Genomic DNA, 22,367 nt, shown 5'->3' on the forward strand with positions numbered 1-22,367 from the left:
GGGGACCATAATTGGAGAACTACTCTACTAAATTAACTGTACTTATTTCACTCTATTTTTTATATCCCTATCCCTGACTGGTAAAGCTACTTACTTTTCACTTCCAGGCATAGTGATGAACCCTGAATTTGGTATCAGTTCTAACCTAAGAAGAGGGTACTTAAGGCAATCAACCCCAGCGGTCTGTCAAGTCCCATTTGCTACTGGTTCCTTTGTCCTCAGTCCCCTATATTCCTAATGATTAATTACAACTATTGTCCCTAGTTTCTCAATGCCTGGCTCCTGGTCTCAGTGGCCCTGCCCCTCCACTTTCCACCACAGTGACTAGGTCCATGACACTTGCTTTCAGACTTCTCACATATCAAATGCCTGCCTTTTAACTTAAACCCAAGCAAGTCAGATGTTCTGACACCCAAACCACAGACCTAGCTTTAAATATTTCTAATGCCCTAATTCCTGCCTTTTCCTTTCAAATGATTCTGTATGTATACTCTTAACAATTTTTATTGTTGCCTTCTGTTCAGTATTTATTTTCATTGTAGCCCAGGGTCTGATTTCTAGATTTATATTTCCATAGGCCAGTACCTAAACTGATGAGTCATACTCACCCACAGCTAGCCTTGCATTTACACTGAGATGCTCACACTGCCATATCTAATTTTGCCTTTTCTATTTCAGGGTACAGTGGGAAGAGACTTGGAGCCAGACAGATCTGGGCTCAAATCTAAGTTCTGCCATTTATTAGTTATGCCATGTCGCCAAGTAATTTAGCTGCTAAGAACAAAATGGATGAGTTGTCTGAGAAATCAGAGAGGTTTTATGTGTAAAACATCAAGAATGGAGGTTTAAAGTGTTCAATGAATGTTAATTTCCTTCTGTTCCTCCTGCTGCCTCTCCTGGATTATGCAGCTTCTTTCGGTGAACATGTTAGTCAAGAAAGCTAATATAGTTCTCTGTAAAAATGTTTCCTTCAAATATCCACAATATCTGTTTTATTGGACATTCTATTCAATTGCAGAACCCTTTGAAAATCAATTCAAGGCCAGCAAAAGTAAAACTTAATTAAAGAAATGGTCATGGTATATGTGTTGGAAACTGGCAAAAGAGAAGGAAGAGATTTTGTTATTGACAATATAAGCCATACTTGCATTACTGCTTTCGGCAATGTGAGAAACACGCCTATGTTCCTTCTGTAGTGTATGTAGAAAACCCCAAACTGAAAAACTAAATTGAAAACCCCAAATTGTTGAAACACACGAAATATATCACACCAGAATATTCATTTAATCTACACAAAGCCATAATAATGGAATTCATAATTTTTAAACTAGTCCTATATACTATGTCAAAATAATCATGGCTGAAGCATTTGTGTCCCTTTTTATGGAAAATCTAAAGAAACTTCAAGTCCAAGTCTCCCTCTAGGATTGACAAATTTAGGTATTTTGAGAAGAAATCACATCCAGGGAGGAAAAAAAGCTGAACAGTCCCATATTTATCTCCATCCTCTAGGAAACATATTTCTTGCTATGAAAAAAAAAATCTGAGATGGAAAAAGTCATGCTGATTTAATTTTCTTTCAGGGAATAGAGAGGAAGACAAAGCCTTCTCTGTGGGAACAAGAGGCCTTCTATTTTAGCCTAAGTCTACTAACATGAGCCTTAGAAGCTATTCATTTTAAACTGCAGAAAAAAAAGAACATTAAAATAGGCTACGAATTTGATTGTACATTCTAACCACAATGTCATACATCTAAAATGGCAGGTCAATAAAGTAAGTTTATTTCCTTATCCTAATTTCTCTTCTGTACTTAAGGGTAAGAATTACCATAAGGACGAATTTTGCCCTCAAATAAATAATACTGTCTATACTCCCTTGAATTACTGCTTCAAATAACAATTTTATTAACTTTCTATTTTGAAATAATATTAGATTTAAAGAGGAGTTGCAAAAATAGTACACGAAGTTCTAATCTACCATTCACCCAGCTTCCACTAATGTTTCTTTTTTTTTTTTTTTTTTTTTTGAGACAGGATCTAGCTCTGTTGCCCAGGCTGGTGCCATCATGGCTCACTATAGCCTTGACCTCCTGGGCCCATGCGATCCTCCTACTTCAGCCTCCCAAGTAGCTGGGACTACATGCATGCACCACCAAGTAGCTGGGACTACAAGCATGCTTGACTAATTGTGTAATCTGTTGTAGAGATGGGGTCTCCTTATGTTGCCCAGGCTAGTCTCAAACTCATGGGCTCAAGTGATCCTCCTGCCTTGGCCTCCCAAAGTGCTGGGATAAGAGGTGTGAGGCACCATGAGGCTCGGCCTGTTTAACTTCGTATGTAATCAGGACATATTTATCAAAAAGGAGAAATTAACAATGGCACAATACTATTAACTACTCAGATTTCCCTAATTTTTCTACCAGTATCCATTTTTTCGGTTCCAGAATCCAATCTAGGATATTGTCTTGCATTTACTCATCATGTCTCCGTAGCCTCTTCCAATCTGACAGTTTCTCAGTCTTTTGTTGTCTCTTATGACCTTGAAGCTTTTAAGGGAACTTGACAAGTATTTTGTGAAATTTCCCTCAGTTTGGGTTTGTCTGATCTCTTGTCACAATTAGAATGAGGTTATGAATTTTGAGGAAGACTATCACAGATGTAATGTATCTTTCTCATTTCATCACATTAGGGATACATAATATTCATGACATATTGCTAATGATGTTACCTTGATCACACAGAGGATAATTTTTAATGCTAGGAATCTGTTTGTATGATAGCTAAACTTAAAGGATGGCTATCAGGCTTACTGAAAATAAGCAGTGGTTCGGCCAACCAATTAACAAACATTAGGACCCACTGAAGGCAGGATAGTCAGATGTTAATTTGAGCCAGTTTCTGCCACTTACTAGTTGTCTGTTTTGGGGCAAATTAAGTCTCAGTTTCTTCATCTGTAACATAGAATATATCACCTTCAATTAACTGTTATTTTATCCTTACAAGACAGTAAATATAAAGCACTTACCCTGGCACATAGTAAACAGTCAGTAAATGTTAGTGCTGTTCATTCTGGAGTTGATAGTGGTAGTAATAATGTTAGGAGCATTTGTCAAGTTGTGTGGTATTTTTGTCTCAGAAGGAAGTCAAACTACAGACAGGAAAACACTACATGTTCGTAAGGTTTTAAAACATATTAAGTATAGTAAAATGCCCTATAAGAGAGATGTTTATAAAGATTAAATTTGTAGTTCCTTTCTTCTTTAGCAAGAGAAGTGTGCAATTGCTTTGCCATTTGGGTAGAGGTAGGAAAATAACCTTGAAGCAGATCCTCCTGACTGTGAAAAATCATTTAAGTTGGGTTTCCTTTAGTTACATAAGTATAGCATGAACAGGCCCTACTGTCCTGAGAGAAGGGTTTAACAAGACTCTTTATATTTTGAGTGACTAAAGAAAGGCGCTTAAGCCCTGGGGAGGGAAGAAAGTTTGAGGTTTGTTAGTGAAAAGATTCTACAAAATGTCCTCAAAAAGTACTCTTGGGACTGGCTTACACAATGAGATGTGGCTGCACATATAAACTGAAGGAGCTGATTGTTAAGATCTAGAACCTAGGAGACCCAATTTAGAGCATGCTTGAAAGAATCTGGCATTAAGGGATTGGGTTCATCCTCCCTTAAATAATCACTGCTGCCTCTGCAAGGATCTGGACCAGTTAAAGCATCATCACAGTTGTGAGCAAGCATCATCCATCCATTAGGTTGTTCAGGGACCAGGCTTCACCCCAACAATTCCATGTAGCAGTGAGAAACAGTAGGATTAGTGAACTGATCAGAATCACATTCCTTTTATACCTAGCATCACAGGAGGACTGACCCCTAGAGTTATAGGACAATTAGTTACCTGTTGGATAATGTGTTGCATCAAGAGGAGAGAGTACTTGACTTTATGCTATTTAGGCATATGAGGGCCAGAGCAATTAATTGGAAAAATAAAAGAAGTAAAGTTTGTCAATTATATAAGCTTTCAACTTTCTAATATCTATTGTTTGCTACCCTCAAAGGCCTCCTTATAAAGATTAACAGTTTTAAAAACTCTTAAAAGGTAAAGGGCCTTTGGATTTCTTTTCAGTAATGCAGAAAGAATGTGGATATGGGGACACTGCTTGACACTCAGCAGCAAGGCTTATGCAGGAATAAAAATCCCATGGGATACAGTGGGTGGTAGCAATTGCTGGAGCATAGGAAAGCAGATTCAATTCCTGCAGCCTGCAACAAAGGAAGAATGGTAAGCACAGGGAGAGGGTGTGGGCCTGAGAAGGAACCTTGTGCCTAAGCATTTCCATAAGTTCAACTTAGAAATACAAACTACCTTTAGATTTGTATGTATTAATGCAAAAATTACAAAATTTCCACAGAATTATGCACAGAAACACGGCTGTCATGGCGTATCACCCTTCTGACTACTCTCCATATTTTAAATATTCTCCCCATTCTCACTAATATTACCCTAATTTTGGCCCTTGTTAGTTTTTACTCTGCCTCTAATCTCTCCCTACTTACATCTACTCATTCTCCTACTGCTACAACCCAGTGTTGATCTTTCTCCTGCTTAAAAATTGCTTTGTGAGTAAAACCCAAATCATCCGTCTGGCCCTAAAGGCTCCCTGTGACCTGACCCCAACAGGACTTACCAGACTCATCTCCTGCCCCCACTCCTCTTCCACTTGACATCTTCAGTAAGCCCATCTCTGAGACGTTAATCTTGCTGTTTCCTGTCTGTAAAGTCCTTTCTCATCTTTTTTCACTTCTGTATGTCTAAATCCTTTCCTTCCTTCAAAGCTGGGATCAAAAGCTACCTCCTCAATGAATTCAGCTCTGAGTTTTCCAGCTATAAGTGATGTCTCCCAGCTTCTTAATCCCCTTAACATTTTATCTTTATACTGTATTTTGTGATGTGGGTCAATTTTTACTTTGTATTGTAACTATTTACACATATTTAATAGTGTCCTTATTAGACCAGAAGCTCCTTTTGAATGAGACCCATTATCTTATTTATCTTTTATCTCTCACAAGGCTTATTAAATTACCTGCAGATAAATGCGGTATTTAGTATAAGGTATTTATTTTATTCAACAGAAACCATAATACCAAATACTGCATTTATAGAAACTTAATTATTTATACTATTAGCATATATTCAACTACAGATTTAGAGGGGAGCTTCTCACAAAAATGAAATAAATGATCTAATACTATAAATAACAAAATTTTAAGATATTTCTTTAAAAAATTATAAACTGGCCTAAAACTAGCTTAATAAAATGAAATAAGTAGAGGAGTCTGCAACATGGTTTAGGGACGGTAACATGTTTAATCAATGGCAATATCAACACACTGTGACATGTTAATGTTCACAAAGGTCACCAAGACCTGGAAAAAAGTTTTTTTTTTTTTTCATTCATTTGACTACAGCTGATATCTAGTTAATAATTAGACTAGGAGGGCAGATTATGCCCTGTATTGAATGGAAACTTTAAGACAAAAATCCACTGAAAAAAACATAGAGCTTTCCAGAATGTATTAGATACGCATTATTTACACTTAAATCCCAATGCACTCAGTGCCTTTTTCTGAACAAGCTCCTCTCTGACCATTTATTAACATGCAAACTTTAATTTGTTTTTCCATGAACTTAACATACTTGATATCTTCTAAGACATAAACCATTTGGTCCTATACAAGCATTTATTGAATCAAATGAATCACAATAAGATAAAGGCTAAAAGCAGTTACCTACTTTTGATCAAGATGGCTACCTTTAAAAAGTCTACTTTCCAGGAAAAAAATATTCAAGTGTACCATAAAGGCAATTTAAACTAGAGATTGGTATAATTGCAGGAATAATTGGGGTACAGAGTAAAGTTATCTTAAAATAAAAAAAATGAAGTATTGTTCTGCTTTCCTACAAAATAGCATAAGAATATGCTAGATTAGATTTTGAGTTTGACACACAACGAATATGCAAATGTTTACTTTCAAGTGTCTACCAGACATCTCTACCTGAATATCCCATAGTCATTTCAAAATCAACATTTTTGAAACCTAACATCATCATCTCCCTCCAACTTGCTTATCTATCTGTACTCTTTAATTAGTTATTAATAATAGAATAGCTCTTCACTTATGTGCTCAAGCCAGAAACATGGGAGTCATCTCTCTCTCTCTCTCTCTCTTTCTCTTTCTCTCTCTCTCCATAGACAAGCAACCATTTAGTACTGTATATTTTATCTTCCAAATATCTCTTAAATTCTCTCATTTCCAGCACTGTTGTCAATGTCCATATTAATATCTTAAGTCAGGCCTTTAAGTTCTCTTGCTTAGATTGTTGCAACAGCTTTCTCAATCTGGTTTCCTTGCCTGAGCCCACGCTTTCTAACCACCAGACTTCTGGCAGAGTAATTTTTCCAGAAAACAAGTCTGATGTCACCTCTTGTTAAATATTCTTCAATGGATAAACGTATTTACAAGGCACATCAGGGCCTTCATGGTTTGGCCCCGTTTATTCTTCATTCATTCATTCTGTTCATTCATCAAGTATTTACTGAATATCTAGTACGTGCCAATCACTGTTCTAGGTGTCAGAAATATAACAGTAGACAAATAGACAAAAATGTCATCCTGTCATTGCCTACTTCCTTTCAACCCTTCTTCCCCACTACTACCAAACTTTGTCTTCAAGAAATAGTGAATCACTTGCAATCAGTGAAGACGTCTTTTTCTTTATACAAATTTCTACTCACTCTTCAATATCAATCCAAATGCAACTGCCTCTCTTAAGACCTCCCTGAATGTTTGCAAGTCTATCTTTGCAAGTCCACTAGCCAGTAAGTTCCTTGAGAACAGAGGTAATATCTTTTGACATATGGTTGGCAAATGCAATGTCTTTTTAAAAATAAAACATGAATGAAATGACAAAGTTTTTCTAAATTGTTAATTGTTTCTAGTGATCAAATAACCTTTTTCTCAATCTTCCAGAAGTACAGGCAAAGTAGTAAATAAGAGTTTGCAAAAGCAGCTGTTACTGTCCAGTATTACACAAGACATGACCTTCAGAGCCCTATATGAATGTAAGCCTCCGAGGTGTTTTGTCATCTTTCCATTTGAAATTTATTTTGGCATCAGTTTACTTCATAAGTTTGCCTTCTAACCTGAGGCACATTCCCACAATTAAAATGCAAAATAGTAAATACAGTTGTCCCTGAGCATGGGATGGGGGTTGGCTCCAGGACCTTCCCACCATACCGAAGTCTTCAGATGCTTAAGTCCTTTCCATAAAATGGCACAGTATTTGCATATGCACGTCCTCCCAGATACTTTAAGGTTACTTATAATACCTAATACAATGTAAATGCTATGTAAATAATTATTGTTTTATATTGTTTTCTTAAATTTTCATTTTTTATTGTTGTACTGTTATTTTTAATTGGTTTTTAAAAAATATTTTCAACCTGCATTGCTTGAATCTGCAGATGTGGAACTCACAGATAAGGAAAGCTGACTGTAAATTTTAAGATACACTGTAGAGCTAGTCCTCAAAGAATGTAGTTTCAGTACAACATTGTTGAAGACAAATGATTCCCAGCGGAAGCTACTATCTGTGTGGGGTTTGTGTGTTCTCCCCATGTCGGTCTAGGTTTTCTCTGGGTACTCTGGTTTCCTCTCACATCCAAAAGATGTGCATGTCAGGCTAACTGGCAGGTTGAAATCATCCCAGGATGATTGAGTGTGGCGGGGTGTGTCAATGCACCCTATGATGGAATGGTTTCCTGTCCAGGGTTGGTTCTGCCTTGCACCTTGAGCTGCTGGGACAGGCTCCAACCACCCATGACCCTAAACTGGAATAACTAGGTAAATAATTTCCTAACTTGTTATTAATTTTTCTTACATATACGTATAGTTCACATCTATTTCAATGTTTATTATTAGAAGCGTCTTTGGTCTTTTTTTGGTAGTTTGGTGATGTTTCTATGACCAGAAATATGCCATATGAACTTGAACTCTATATCCATTAGCCTACGGTAAACTTGGTTTTGTTGTACCTTGTTTTGCTTAAAGTTGCAGTTTCCAAGAACCTACGATGATGAGGAGGACTTACTGTGTAGCAGCAACGACAGATTTTATGGAATAGGATATTATCCAATACAGAATTTCTTTATCTAAGACAGTCTAAAATGATGCACCTTGTACTCTAACCTACCGTGAATACATTAAAAAGTCTCAAATCAGGCCAGGCACGGTGGCTCACACCTGTAATTCCAGCACTTTGGGAGGCCGAGCCGGGTGGATCACAAGGTCAGGAGTTCAAGACCAGCCTGGCCAAGATGGTGAAATCCCGTCTCTACTAAAAATACAAAAAAATATTAGCTGGGCGTGGTGGTGGGTGCCCGTAATCCCAGCTACTTGGGAGGCTGAGGCAGAGAATTGCTTGAACACGGGAGGCAGAGGTTGTAGTGGCAAAAAAGCCTCAAATCAATATGCAATTGTCTACATATAAAGGCATCCCTGAAAACATTTTAAGAACTATACTGAGATTCACGCTTTCACTAAGCATACTGCTTTTTGAGATAAAATGCTACCTGATTTCTCTACTCATTTATTAAGCACATGTCAAAATATAAATCAGGAAAAACATTTGAAATGTGTTTCAAAAGCAAAACTGAAAAGTTCAGATACTGTAGACCAACTCCTTCCAATTAAACAGGTTGGAACACCAATGGTGATGTGAGGGGGTGGACATCTGTCAGTACATAAAGAACTTTGTGTTTGCACACAAAGACATTGCTCAACCCACATCTGGCTCCTGCAGCCAAAATCTACCCTCACTGGGGTGACTCCCACTGAAATATATGGGCATAAAGAATAGGGAAATGAATTTTTTAAAAGCCAATTGTTAGTTCCATAGACTTTCAATATATGAGGGAATCAGGATAGAATTGAATCCACTTTTCTACTCTTATTTTTTAAAAGAGAACAGAGAGGTCACAACAGAAGAGAATTTGGTGTTAGGATATCAGATTTCTTATGTCATTGTATAATCAGGAAATTCACTGGAATTTTCATGTTTTTTTTCTCCTGATAGGTCTTCTCATCTCTCTGCCACTCTAAATCATAACCTGTAAGACCTCCACCTCCTATGGAAAGCCTTTCCTATTACACTTCAATTTACTTACTCCTGTTCTTTTTCTACTCTGAACTACTATACTTACAAATTAAGCAGATATTCATAAACTATTTTGTATCGTATGTGTTTCATAGTTTTGCACAGATTAGATTATAAATTTTTTGACAAGAGCAAAAGCAATATTCCAAAGTGCCTAATAAAAAGGAAGGGCAATATAACAGATATTGCAATTGGTATTTGTTCAACAAAGGGCTGGTCCTTTCATGCTCTAATTTCTACTACGCCAAAACTAGGATTAGTCCTTACAAAGAAGAGTTATTATTTACATAACATGAGCTACATCACACCAGGGTCAGTGTATGATTACCAAAAGACAACTAGAAGAAATTTCTAGAAAATATCAAGAAGTCTGCACCACAGCATCGAATTTCTTACAATACTCACTCTCTTTGCTCAATATCTGAGATTTTGAGAAAGGCTGTACCAGCATAGTGGATAGGAGTATATACTCTAGATCCAGACTGCAAATGTTTTAATTCCAACTCTTTTACTTACTGGCAGTTATGTAGCAAATTAGGCAAATTACCTAACTTGCATTTTTTTTCCTGTACAAATGAGAATAATAATAATAGTGCCTACATTATATGGTTGCTATGAAAATTACATAAATTAATAACTGCAAAGGGCTTAGGATAATGCCTAGCAAGTATTCAGTTTAAGCTATTATTATTCTAAAATATATAGTATTCAATTTTAAAAGGTATAATAGGATTTTTTTTTTTTTTTGAGACAGAGTCTTGCTCTGTGGCCCAGGCTGGAGTGCAATGGCATGATCTTGGCTCACTGCAACGTCCGCCTCCCGGGTTCAAGCAATTCTCCTGTCTCGGCCTCCTGCGTAGCTGGGATTACAGGCACCCGCCAGCATTCCTGGCTAATTTTTGTATTTTTTAGTAGAGATGGGGTTTCACCATGTTGGTCAGGCTGGTCTCGAACTCCTGACCTCGTGATCCGCCTGCCTCGGCCTCCCAAAGTGCTGAGATTACAGGCATGAGCCATCGCGCCTGGCCTGTATAATAGGTTTTTAAATAAAAATTGAAGACAGTAAGAGAATTTCTTCTGTTATAATGAACAATTTCTTCTCTAGCATACCAACAAAAAACAAATACCCCAAAATCTACTCATACTTAAAGGGTGGTTGATTTAATCCTCCTTTTTGGTATAACACTAATTCTATTCCTCAGTTAAAACAAACAAACAAGCACACACACACAAAAAAAAAAAAAACAAAAAAAAACAGGTCAGGCATGGTGGCTCCTGCCTGTAATCCCAGAACTTTGGGAGGCCAAGGCAGGTGGATCACTTGAGCCCAGGAGTTGAAGACCAACCTGGGCAACATGGTAAAACCCTGTCTCTACAAAAAACACAAAAATTAGGCAGGCGTGGTGGTGCATGCCTGTGGTCCCAGCTACTTGGGAGGCTGAGGTGGGAGGATCCATTGAGCCCAGGAGGTTGAGGCTGCAGCGAGCCATGATTGAGCCACATTGCACTCCAGCCTGGGTGACAGAGCAAGATCTTGTCTAAAAAAAAAAACAGAAACAAAACCAAAAAACCAAAAAGAGATTCAACTAGTAGAGAGTTATTGAGCTGAATCTATGTGCCAGTCTAAGTGGGTGGACACACACACACACACACACACACACACACACACACGTATGCGCACAATTTAGTTTTCTTCTTTTAAACTTTTTTTAATTTTTAATTTTTATGGATATATAATAGTCATATATATTTATAGGGGACATGTGGTTTTTATATAAGCATACAATGGGTAATGACCTTTGTGTTGGAAACATTCCAAATCTACTCTTCTAGCTTTCTGAAATATACAAAATATATTGTTAACTATAGTCACCTTATTGTGTTACCAAGCACTAGATCTTTATTCTTCTAACTGTATTTTTGTACTAATTATCAGAAAAATCCTTCATGTTAGATATATTAATCCTATTTTACAGATAAAAGCACTGAGGTTCAGAGAGGTCAAACAGCTTAATCAAGGTCACATAGTTAGCCAGTGGCTGAACCAAGAATAGAATCCAAGTCTACCAATTTCAAATTCCGCTCCCTTTCTACTACACGTCATCACACTACTTGTCTACAATTTCCTTTCTCCCTTAACCCACTCACATATAATTTCTAGCAGAGCAGAACACAGAGCTGTTTCCTCAGAGTTCATCCACATCTTCTTGCAAAGTACACAGTCCTGCAACTTTCCATTTCTGTTCTAGTTTCATGTCAATTTAACTTCCTACTAAGAAATTCAGTGCTCAGGGCTATGTGGATTTAGAGCTCCTAAGCCTTCCTTATAAAGACTTCCTTTAGGTACAGGCTTTTAAACTACTTTTGTGATACACTACTTGTTCTGACAAATTGCCTGACATTCTGAAATAATATTTTATTTATTTTATTTTATTTTTTTTGAGACAGTGTCTCACTCTGTTGCCCAGGCTGGAGTGTAATAGTGCTATCTCAGCTCACTGCAACTTCCACCTCCCAGGTTCAAGCAATTCTCCCACCTCAGCCTCCCAAGCAGCTGGGATTACAGGCGCATGCCACCACATCCAGCTAATTTTTGTATTTTTAGTAGAGACAGGGTTTCACCATGTTGGCTAGGCTGGTCTTGAACTCCTGACCTCAGGTGATCCACCCACCTCAGCTTCCCAAAGTGCTGGGATTACAGGCGCATGCCACCACATCCAGCTAATTTTTGTATTTTTAGTAGAGACAGGGTTTCACCATGTTGGCTAGGCTGGTCTTGAACTCCTGACCTCAGGTGATCCACCCACCTCAGCTTCCCAAAGTGCTGGGATTACAGGCGTGGGCCACTGCGCCCGGCCTTTATTTTTTAATAATATTTTTTAAAACTAAAAAAATTACTCTGTTGTGACCAGTAGAAGTATAAATTTACCTCAGAAGTTTAATATGCCAAAGACAAACAAGAAATACAGCAAGTAAAGACACAAAGACTGGAAGGAGCATGGAGGAAAACTTACTGGAAGAGAGGTCAAGAAACTGAGAGGCTGAAGTATTGTTAGGCTCAACTATAGATACTGCAATCATCTAAAATTATGGCAAGTGTAGTGCCAGAGATAACAATGAGCCAAGTGTAAGAAATAAAGGCTGGTGCCCAGGAGTAGAAACAGCAACAAGGAGGTGTGACAGCATAGTCTGCTGCCATGAGCTTCAAAGGAGTTTTTAGGAAGGAGGCTGGGAAGAGCACTCTGAGAGCAGCAATGAAGAGCAAGAGAGATATCTATTGCAACTCCAGGTCCAGAAGTAAGAGTGTGAGACAGAAAACAACCATTATCTGCATGAGCTGCAGGGGAAGCAAGATCCTTCCAGATTTCACTTAGAAGAAGATGATAAAGGATTTTAGAAATCAACACACTTTGATGCTATGAGGATAATATAAAATCATGTGTTACCTCATTAAAAAAAGGAAACCTACTAAGGATAACAGAAGCTATCAGGTAGGTACACATAGAAAATAGTCCATATAGAACAGGGAAAAATAATACAGTCAGGTGCAACATGATGACATTTCCATCAATGATGTATGGAATATATCATGATGGTCCCTTAAGATTATAATGAAGCTGAAAAATTCCGATCACCTAGTGAGATCATAGCTGTGGTAACACACTGCAACATATTACTCATGTGTTCATGGTGATGTTGGTGTAAACAAACCTACTGCACTGCCAATCATATAAAAGTATAGCATGTACAATTATACACAGTACATAATACTTAATAATGAAAATAAATGACTTACTGGTTCATGTATTTACTATACTACAGTTTTTATTGTTATATTAGAGTGTACATCTACGATTTTTAAAAAGTTAACTAGAACAGCCTCAGGCAGTTTCTTCATGAGGTATCCCAAAAGAAGGCACTGTTATCATAGATGACAGCTCCATGCATGTTATTCCCCCGAAGACCTTCTAGAGGGATGAGATGTGGAGGTGGAAGACAGTACTATTGGTCCTGACTTTGTGTAGGCCTAGGCTAATGTGTATGTTTACATCTTAGTTTTTAACACAGAAGTTTAATAAGTAAAAAATAAAATTTTAAAATAGAAAAAAGCTTATAGAATAAGGATATAAAAAAGAAAATATTTTTGTACAACTGTACAGTGGACTTATGTTTAAGCTAAGTGTTATCAAAAAGAGTCAAAAAGTTTAAAACATCAGAGATCATAATGTTAAAAAGCTAGAGTAAGCTAAGATTAATTTACTATTGAAGAAAACTTTTTAAAAATAAATTTAGTGTAGCCTAAGTGTGCAGACTTTATAAATTCTACAGTAGTGTACAATAATATCCTAGGCTTTCACTTTCACTCATGACTCAATCACTGACTCACCCAGACCAACCATCAGTCCTGCAAACTCCATTCATAGTAAGTACCTTAGACAGGTGTGCCGTTTTTATCTTTTATATGTTTGCTGTATCTTTTCTATGTTTAGATACAAAAATATTTACCATTGTACTAAAATTGCCTACAGTATTCAGTTCAGAAACATGCTGTACAGGTTTGTAGCCTAGAAGCAACAGGCCATACTATATAGTCTAGGTATACAGCAGGCTATACCATCTAGGTTTGTGTAAGTACATTCTATGATGCTGTGTGACAATGAAATTGCCTAATAACACATTTCTCACAACATATCTCCACCATTAAGTAACACAGTAATAATATTATAGGTCTCTTCCACCTCTTGCATGAAATGTCCATCACTGAATATCAGATATTCCACATGAGATACTAACAAAAAACCTATTTATCAATTTTAAATGAAAAAAATTACAATTCATTTCATATCAACCCCAAACAACTAACCAAGTTCCTAAAGTGTAACTAAAACACAGTAAAGCACCTATACAAAAGTAACAAACTCCCATGTTAGGATATAAAATGCTGAAAACATCACTTTCTGAGCAAAAACCATTCCTAAGGTTAACAGTGGCTACAAGTAGTAACATGCTACATATCCTCTTTGTTGATATTTGGTGCACCTTTCAAATTGTTGACATGTGATTCTGACAGTCTACCAATTATATCTGGAATTTAACACAGACTTCTCACACATTATTTTGTTTAAAATGCAGTATTTGGCTGTATTTCTGGGACATAAATGTAAATATGTATTTTATAATGATCTGCCAAAACACACTGAATTGAGAGATAATGAATTCTAGGACATTTGGGTGTTAAATACCAAGAGGCTTTCTACTAGGAAAAACACAAACTGTGAAGTCATTCGGTGGACTCTGCTTGCATATTACATTTGTTCAAATGGTTGAATGGCAGCTTTAGTATATAAAATTAGTCAAGTTAACTATACCCTTTAAACATCAAAATTCTCAGTCAAAATGGGAAAATAATAATGTTCTCCTCAAGGGAGTTTTTGTAAAAATTAAATGAGATGGCCGGGCACAGTGGCTCACACCTGTAATCCCAGCACTTTGGGAGGCTAAGGCAGGCAGATCACGAGGTCAGGAGATCCAGACCATCCTGGCTAACACGGTGAAACCCCGCCTCTACTAAAAATACAAAAAATTAGCCAGGCGTGGTGGCGGGTGCCTGTAGTCCCAGCTACTTGGGAGCCTCAGGCAGGAGAATGGCATGAACCCAGGAGGCAGAGCTTGCAGTGAGCCAAGATCGCGCCACTGCACTCCAGCCTGAGAGACAGGGCGAGACTCCGTCTCAAAAACAAACAAACAAAAAAAGATTAAATGAGATAATCCACATCAAGTAGTTAGTAGAGTGCCCTAGCATATAGCATATGCTCAATAATGGTTCCCATAATTATTTGTATTATCTGTCTAGCAATTGCAGCTTAGAAGATTTATGCATGCATTATCTTGCTTCTTAAGACAAAACAACTTTATGCAGGAGAGGGACAGGACATGGATTATTATCTCCACTTCACAAATAAAAAGACAAACACTTAAAAGAATTCAGCCAGGCATGGTGGCTCATGCCTATAATCCCAGCACTTTGGGAGGCCGACGCAGGAGGATCGCTTGAGCCCAGGAGTTCAAGACCAGCCTGGGTATACAGTGCGACTCTGTCTCAAAATAAAATAAAATAATAAATAAAATAAAGGTTAAAGTGAACTGCCTAAAGTTACATGATTACCTAGAAATACCCACCACGATTGGATATAAACCACCATATAAACCAGGGGTGGGTAAACTTTTTCCAAAAAGGCCAAATAGTAAATATTTTATGTTTGCAGCCCATACAGTCTCTATCACAACTAGTCAATGCTGCCACTATAGCACAAAAGCAGCCATAGACAATACATAAATAAATGCATGGAACTATGTTCCAATAAAACCTTACAAAAACAGGCAGTGGGGTGGATTAGGTTCATAGGCCATACTCTGCAGATCCCTGCCCTAGGCCTTTAGATTACTAGTCTAGTGTACTTTTCCATTACCTTATGGTTACCACCTATTTTCAGAATAGGGTTTCAGCATTAAGCTTGGTAGCATTAACTGTCAGAGAAAAGATAAATCAGGAATAACTTGCAGAAGAATTATGAATACAGTAAGATAGTACATAAATATTAGTATTACTGTTTTTTCCTCTTTTACAGCTTCTGTTATAAAACTCTCTCTTAATCCTTCCTTTATTTCTTTCTCTTCTAATAAAGCACTCGGCCTAGAAGTAAACACTTTTCTATTTCTCCACAAATATGTTTGCAGAATATTATTCCAAAGAAAGTAGTGGACACTCCATGAGACACCAGAATGAACAAACTTAACAATAGCTTATCTTTTAAAACGGTAAGCAATGTGAAACTTCTGAATCTAACTTGTATGAGCATGTTTTGGGGGGAGTGGAGGGAACAGCGTTAAGCTACCACTCTATTCTCAATCTCAAAGAATAGAGTGATTATCAGTTTTCTCATTATAGAATCTACATGCTACGGTATGCTATGGTAGTAAAGACACTGGACTTGGAATTGAAGACCTAATTTGGAATTCTTTCTCTGGCACTTACTATCTTTGTGACCTAGTAACCTATATATAAGGAGTTGCTGTGAAAATTAAGACAAATAACTATTTTAAAATATTAAGCATCAGAAGCATTGATTATTGCTGCATTTGAAATTATAAACTTCTTAATGAAGTTCTCTTCTACTTTTTTTTTTTGAGACAGAGTCTCCCTCTGTCTCCAGGCTGGAGTGCAGTGGCGCGATCTCAGCTCACTGCAACCTCCACCTCCCGGGTTCAACCGATTCTCCTGCCTCAGCCTCCCGAGTAGCTGGGACTACAGGTGTGCACCACCACGCCCAGCTAATTTGTTTGTATTTTTAGTAGAGACGGGGCCAGGCTCATCTAGAACTCCTGGCCTCAAGTGATCCACCCGCCTTGGCCTCCCAAAGTGCTAGGATTACAGGCTGAGCCACCGCGCCCAGCCTCTTCTACATTTTTAATAAACTACAATATGATACAATATTCCATAACAGTATAATATCATTTATAAAGCATTTAAAATATTTATTGCTAAAGTATAAAGCACTTCTTTGTCAAGGAGCTAAAAGTTCTTAAAACATGTTCTCTCATTTCAGCCCATAATATTCCTTTGAAATTAAAACAAACCAGAATTTATTGAGTGACATGTGCTAGGCATTTTATATATATCAACTCATTTAATCTTCACAACAACCTTGAGAAGAAACAAGCTCAGTGAAACAAAATTACTTGCCCAAGGAACACAGCTCCTAAGTGGCAGCAGATCTTGGGTTATACACAAGTTACACTGAGTATAACCTGTCATTATTTTTTTCATTGTTTAATACTGTCTCTTCAGTTTTTTGACTTGGGGTCCACAAAAAGCCAAGTGCCTCACGTAAGGTCAAAGAATAATTACTTTCAGTGCAGTACAAGGCAAATGCTTAGATAATAGTACATTATTCCACTAGATTAAATTACCTCCAAATAACATAATATTTTAAAGATAATTCCTGCTTAATCTACTTTTGGTCTCAAAAATGTACTGGTAAATAGAGTAAAACCAGTCTACTTACCACTAGTTAAATAAATTAGGGTACTCCCAGGTTAAGCTTTAGATGTCCAAAGAAACAAATGTAGAATTTTGATTAGAGAGAAAAATAAACCAAAGAACAAATTTCCTCAAACTCCAATGGTATATTAATAAACATAAGAACATTTCTAAACCTCCTAGCAGGTTTCATGCCTGAAAGCCCTTCCAGAAAGCAGATTTATTCTTCAATAATTTTTTCCCATGAAATTTACAGAAATTATCCCAGAGAAAAATTGGCGACTCTAGTGCTTTTGAAGAACTAAATCAGTAAATTAGATGTTTTTAAATCCTGACATTAAATATAACATATAAAGTAAGGGAATAAAAGTATATAAAATATTTTGTAAATCTATGACCCTCATCCCCCTTTGTTTAAACCAGTATGGTCCTTGAGAGTAAGAGCCTTTTTTTTTTCCCTTGCTAAAATAAAATAAACTTCAGTTCCACCCTCTGTTGCTTACCTGTTGCACAGTATGCTGAGAGCTCCATGTGGACTACAGTCACATGGCTGACAGAGCCCAGAAGTGTAATTTAGGTAAAAGCCCTCTTTGCAGGTTTCACAGTGAAGCCCCTGATAACCTGGCCGACACTCACACTGGCCTGTGGTCTGGTTGCAGCGATTCACCTCCAGGCTTCCAACCACAGAGCAGTTACATACATACTCTGCAAAGGAAAGAAGGAAAGAGACATTACCAACTAAGATTTAATGCCCTCTTAATAAAATGAACTCTATTTTATTTTTCTTAATAAATTTTCATGGCAACTTCGTAAGGATAGATAAAATTAACTCTAGTTCAAATTTACTTTCTATCCCATTTAGTTTACTTAAATCAGGAAACATATAGAGTATATAAATTATGTAGTGTGTGTGTGACAGCATGTGTGTGTGTGTGTGTGTGTGTATTGTTAGTTTTTCTGAATTAGAAGCCACCAAAGGCAGGCTTATCTACATGGCACTAAGGGCACATGTTGGAAATGACAACATGTTAAATAATAAATAATCCCACTGTATAGCAGCAAAAGCCTAAGGCTCAGATGATTAACTTTGGCAACTGATTCAAGGTCATACTAGATTGTGCCATAGCTAGAATCATAAACTAATGTGTTCTGCCCAGGAAGAAATTAATGAAGAATAGAAACTTTAAAGTAAGGAAATGATAAACAATAAAACCAGAGGAGAAAGTTTACAGGTTCATCCTGATCTGTGAGTTAAAACCAATCCCAATTTGAATGTCTTTCCCAAATTAAAATATTTGGAAAATAAACATTTCTTTTAAGTATATTTCAAACAGTTCTTTGTTGTTTGCTTGTTGGTTTCACTTTTTTCACTTTTCAAAAGAAATATTTTAATTTTTAATTTTTGTGAGTACATAGGTGTATAAGGTGTGTATATTTATGGGGTACCTGAGGTATTCTGACATAGGCATGCAATGTGTAATAATCATATCGGGGTAAACGGTGTGTCCATCACCCTAAGCATTTATCCTTTGTGTTACAAACAATCCAATTATACTCCTTTAGTTATTTTAACATGTACAATTAAATTACTGTCCATAAATTACTAAATTATTGACCACAGTCTATCTGTTGTGCTATCAAATACTAGGTCTTATTCATTCTTTCTATTTTTTTTTTGTACCCATTAACCATCCCCACTTCCTCCCCACCACACCCCTGTCCACTATTCTTTGCAGTCAGACAGTTCTTTGGATAAAAATATTGAGAAGCCCTTAGTTTTAGCCTTCTAATGCAAAGACTCATTTAAAGGTCAGTTAGGATTCATTTTTTGCTACTGCCTCTATTCATTTTATCAAAAGGAAAGTGTTTTCAACATAGCTTGACACAGTAGTAACAGAGGACTTTGTATTAACATATGTATCCTAGGAATAGGTCCCATTCCAAAATAGCTATGATCCTACCCTTAAAGGGTCCTGAGAAATCTATGGTACAAATTACAGTTCTAAATAGGTAAGGCGCTATATAAAATGGCACTGTACCAACACAGTTTAGCTTGGAAAAAATAATCTTTGATACTATTTTTGATTACTTCAAAAAGCTACTAGACAACTACAAATCCGGACTCTTAAAAAGACAGTTGTAAAGGGGTTTGCTTCTCAATTCTAGAAAAGGAAATTAAGCTTCAAAATTCTTTATGTAATCACAAGCAGCTTATTTATCCACACAAGTCACAACAAAAGATTCCTCAAAGAAATTCCCACTTGGCCAACTCTATACCTCCCACACTTCTGCAGTTCCTAACCTTTGGTGTCACTTTATTTCCCTGCTCTTCACAGCTCTTCTAGTTTGTAAAGATAACAAATAACAAATAAATAGGCCAGGCACAGTGGCTCACGCCTGTAATCCTAGCACTTTAAGAGGCCGAGGTGGGCAGATCACTTGAGCTCAGGAGTTTGAGACCAGCCTGGGCAACATAGTGAAACCACGTCTCTACCAAAAAAAATACAAAAATTAGCCGGGCATCCTGGCATGGGCCTGTAGTCCTGGCTACTCGGGAGGCTGAGGTGGGAGGATCACTTGAGCCTGGGAGGCTGAGGTTACAGTGAGCCAAGATCTTGCCACTGCACCCCCACCTGGGTGACAGAGTGAGACCTGTCTCAAAAAAAATAATTAACGTAAAATAAATAAACAAATATTGGCAGCTTATTTGTTTATTTTATGTCTATTTCAAACTTGGGTGGTTCACAAAACCCAAAGGAAAATTCAGATTTCTTCAGCCTCAAGCTCAGGAAAGGAACCAGCTTCCCATTACAATCAAGATTCTTATTTTCACTAGGCTACATAAACGTGACATTTCTTTGACAGAGTTACATGTTTTCACATGATAGCTACTTTCTGCGTATGTGTGTTGTGGTTTTTGTAAATAACAAAGCCACGTTCAGTGGTCTGTAAACCTGCCAATGACAACTTCATAACAAGACCTTCACTCCACCAGAAATGACCAGAACACTTAACATTTTTCTTCTGAAATCGGGCAGAAATTCAAATTACATCCAACTTCTCCTGCTGGACCTATTTTATCACAAGTTAAACTAATCAAAGTATGTTGGTGTCACTAGAACTAGCTCAAGAAAAAATGAAAATACTAAAAAAAAATTTCTACAATAAAAACTATGAATTTTATTTGATTATTTCCTTATGTATTTCCATCTGAAAACTGAGTCAATGTTCCCAGTGAGTAAGATTAGCAGTATCTTCAAAAGAATCCAATTGAATTTAAGAATTCAGATATAAACACTCAATATTTTTTCCAGTGAAGTTCTAATGGATAAACTTTCAATACTAACCAAGTTCACTGGTTATTTATTATTTCTATAGTCAGTCTAATATCTTCATTATTCCCTGAACATACTCTGGTTAGTCCTGTCTCTGAACCTTTGCTTATTCTGTACATCTTGGAATGCTCTTTTTCACATATTCAAAGCTATTCTCTATTTTAAGAATCAGCTGAAACTCACTTCTCCATAAACTCTAACTGTATTGCCCCTATTATGAATCCATAACAATACCTACTACCTAAACCTCTCAAATGACAATAATTTGAAGAGACAGTAAAGCAAAGAGTTATGAAGTTATGAGCACAGATTGTAGACGCAGATGGCTAAGATTAAATCCGGCTCTCTCACTAACTTTATAACCTTAGGCAAGTTAATTAAGCTCTGTGTGCCTTCATTTTTTCTCCTGTAAACAGGGCATAATAATAGTAGCTATACCACTCAGTCCCAATACTTAAGGTGGAAGTGCTTTGGAGTATTGCAATAATTAATACAACAGCTGGAAAAAAGTAGAAAGTGTTATCAGATAAAATAATAAATGCAATTCAGATGTTAGATTCACAGGCTATAGCTTCGTTATATCCTGCGGATAAGATCTAAAAGTCTGACAATGGGTTTAGTACCACAGCAGCTTTGAATAATGTCTGGGAAACAGAATTAGTGGCCTGTTACGCAGAAATCCATGTTGTGGTTCATCTAGGTAGAGAATAAGACGATATTCTACTTATACCAGGCTCCACTCATTAACAATATGTGTGCCTTAAAATACATTGGTAAAAACAGAAGGATTTAGGATGTGGCTTCAGAGAAGATGAAAAATGAGCATTTATTTATTATATATCCTTAGTACTAATCAATTTAACTGTAGCAGGGTGAATGGCAAATGTTTCAGCAAGAGAGACCACCCCAGGGATAAGAAGGGGGCTGACACATCAAGACAGAAAGGCACTATCATGTTAATACTTCTCCCCCAAAAAACCAAAGGAAAGGAAGAGAATACAAAGTAAACCAAGTGCCAGGGAGCATGGGCATCTTTTCTGTGTGTAACTCAGAACTTAAGGCCCGTCCCAGTGACTGACCTTAAATGAAATGATGCAAGTTAAATGAATAGTATAAGCAACAGTAATAAATGTGAAACACTCTGGGTATTCACTAAATTGTGCCAGGATAATTTGTTAGCTTGTAAGTAAAGTAAAATCTCAGACCCTTCACAGGTCTAGACATTTGTGCGGAACCAGATAGGAGTTAATGCAGAAATAATGCAATCCCCTTAGTAAAAAGGTGGCAATATGAAAAAGAAGGAAGGAAGTTTCAATTGATAGAAGCAATGAGAAGGACCAAAGACAAGAGGAAGTGCTGACTTTTTAATGAGTTAGAACCTTAGACACCAGAGCAGCACAAAGGAGTCTGCAACATGATTAATGGCAAGTCACCAGTGTGGATGTTAATGGGAATGAAACAATATGAAGAGGACACCCAAAGCTAATTGCAGACAAGTATGAATAAGATGCCGAACAGCTCATTCAATTGCCTAAAAGTAAATATGGAATAAACTCTTTATCGTGTGAGTAGCAGGTTTCCTTTCAGCCCTTTAATTCTTTGGAAAACTCTATAGAGAAATAATTAGAGAAGGGTAATGTAAATGCTCTCACAGAGAGCAAAATCTTGGCAACATTATTTCCTTTTATTGTCTGGCTTCTGAAGAACAATAAAATATAGTGATTTTCACCCTGAAGAAGAATAAGAAACTAAAATCTTTGCCAAACTGCTTAAAGT

The 22,367-nt window shown here is 37.0% G+C and overlaps 1 protein-coding gene across 1 annotated transcript in view; it reads right to left on the reverse strand.

The window, feature by feature from the left end:
• Positions 1 to 22,367, reverse strand: part of MEGF9 (multiple EGF like domains 9) — a 111,219-nt gene that overhangs the window by 41,125 nt on the left and 47,727 nt on the right. The window contains exon 2 of the mRNA XM_031014300.3: positions 17,760 to 17,961. Coding sequence (XP_030870160.2) covers positions 17,760 to 17,961 — 202 coding nt within the window. The remainder of the gene's footprint in view (positions 1 to 17,759; positions 17,962 to 22,367) is intronic.

Source organism: Gorilla gorilla, chromosome 13 (assembly GCF_029281585.2).
Source record: "Gorilla gorilla gorilla isolate KB3781 chromosome 13, NHGRI_mGorGor1-v2.1_pri, whole genome shotgun sequence".
Classification (NCBI taxonomy): domain Eukaryota; kingdom Metazoa; phylum Chordata; class Mammalia; order Primates; family Hominidae; genus Gorilla; species Gorilla gorilla.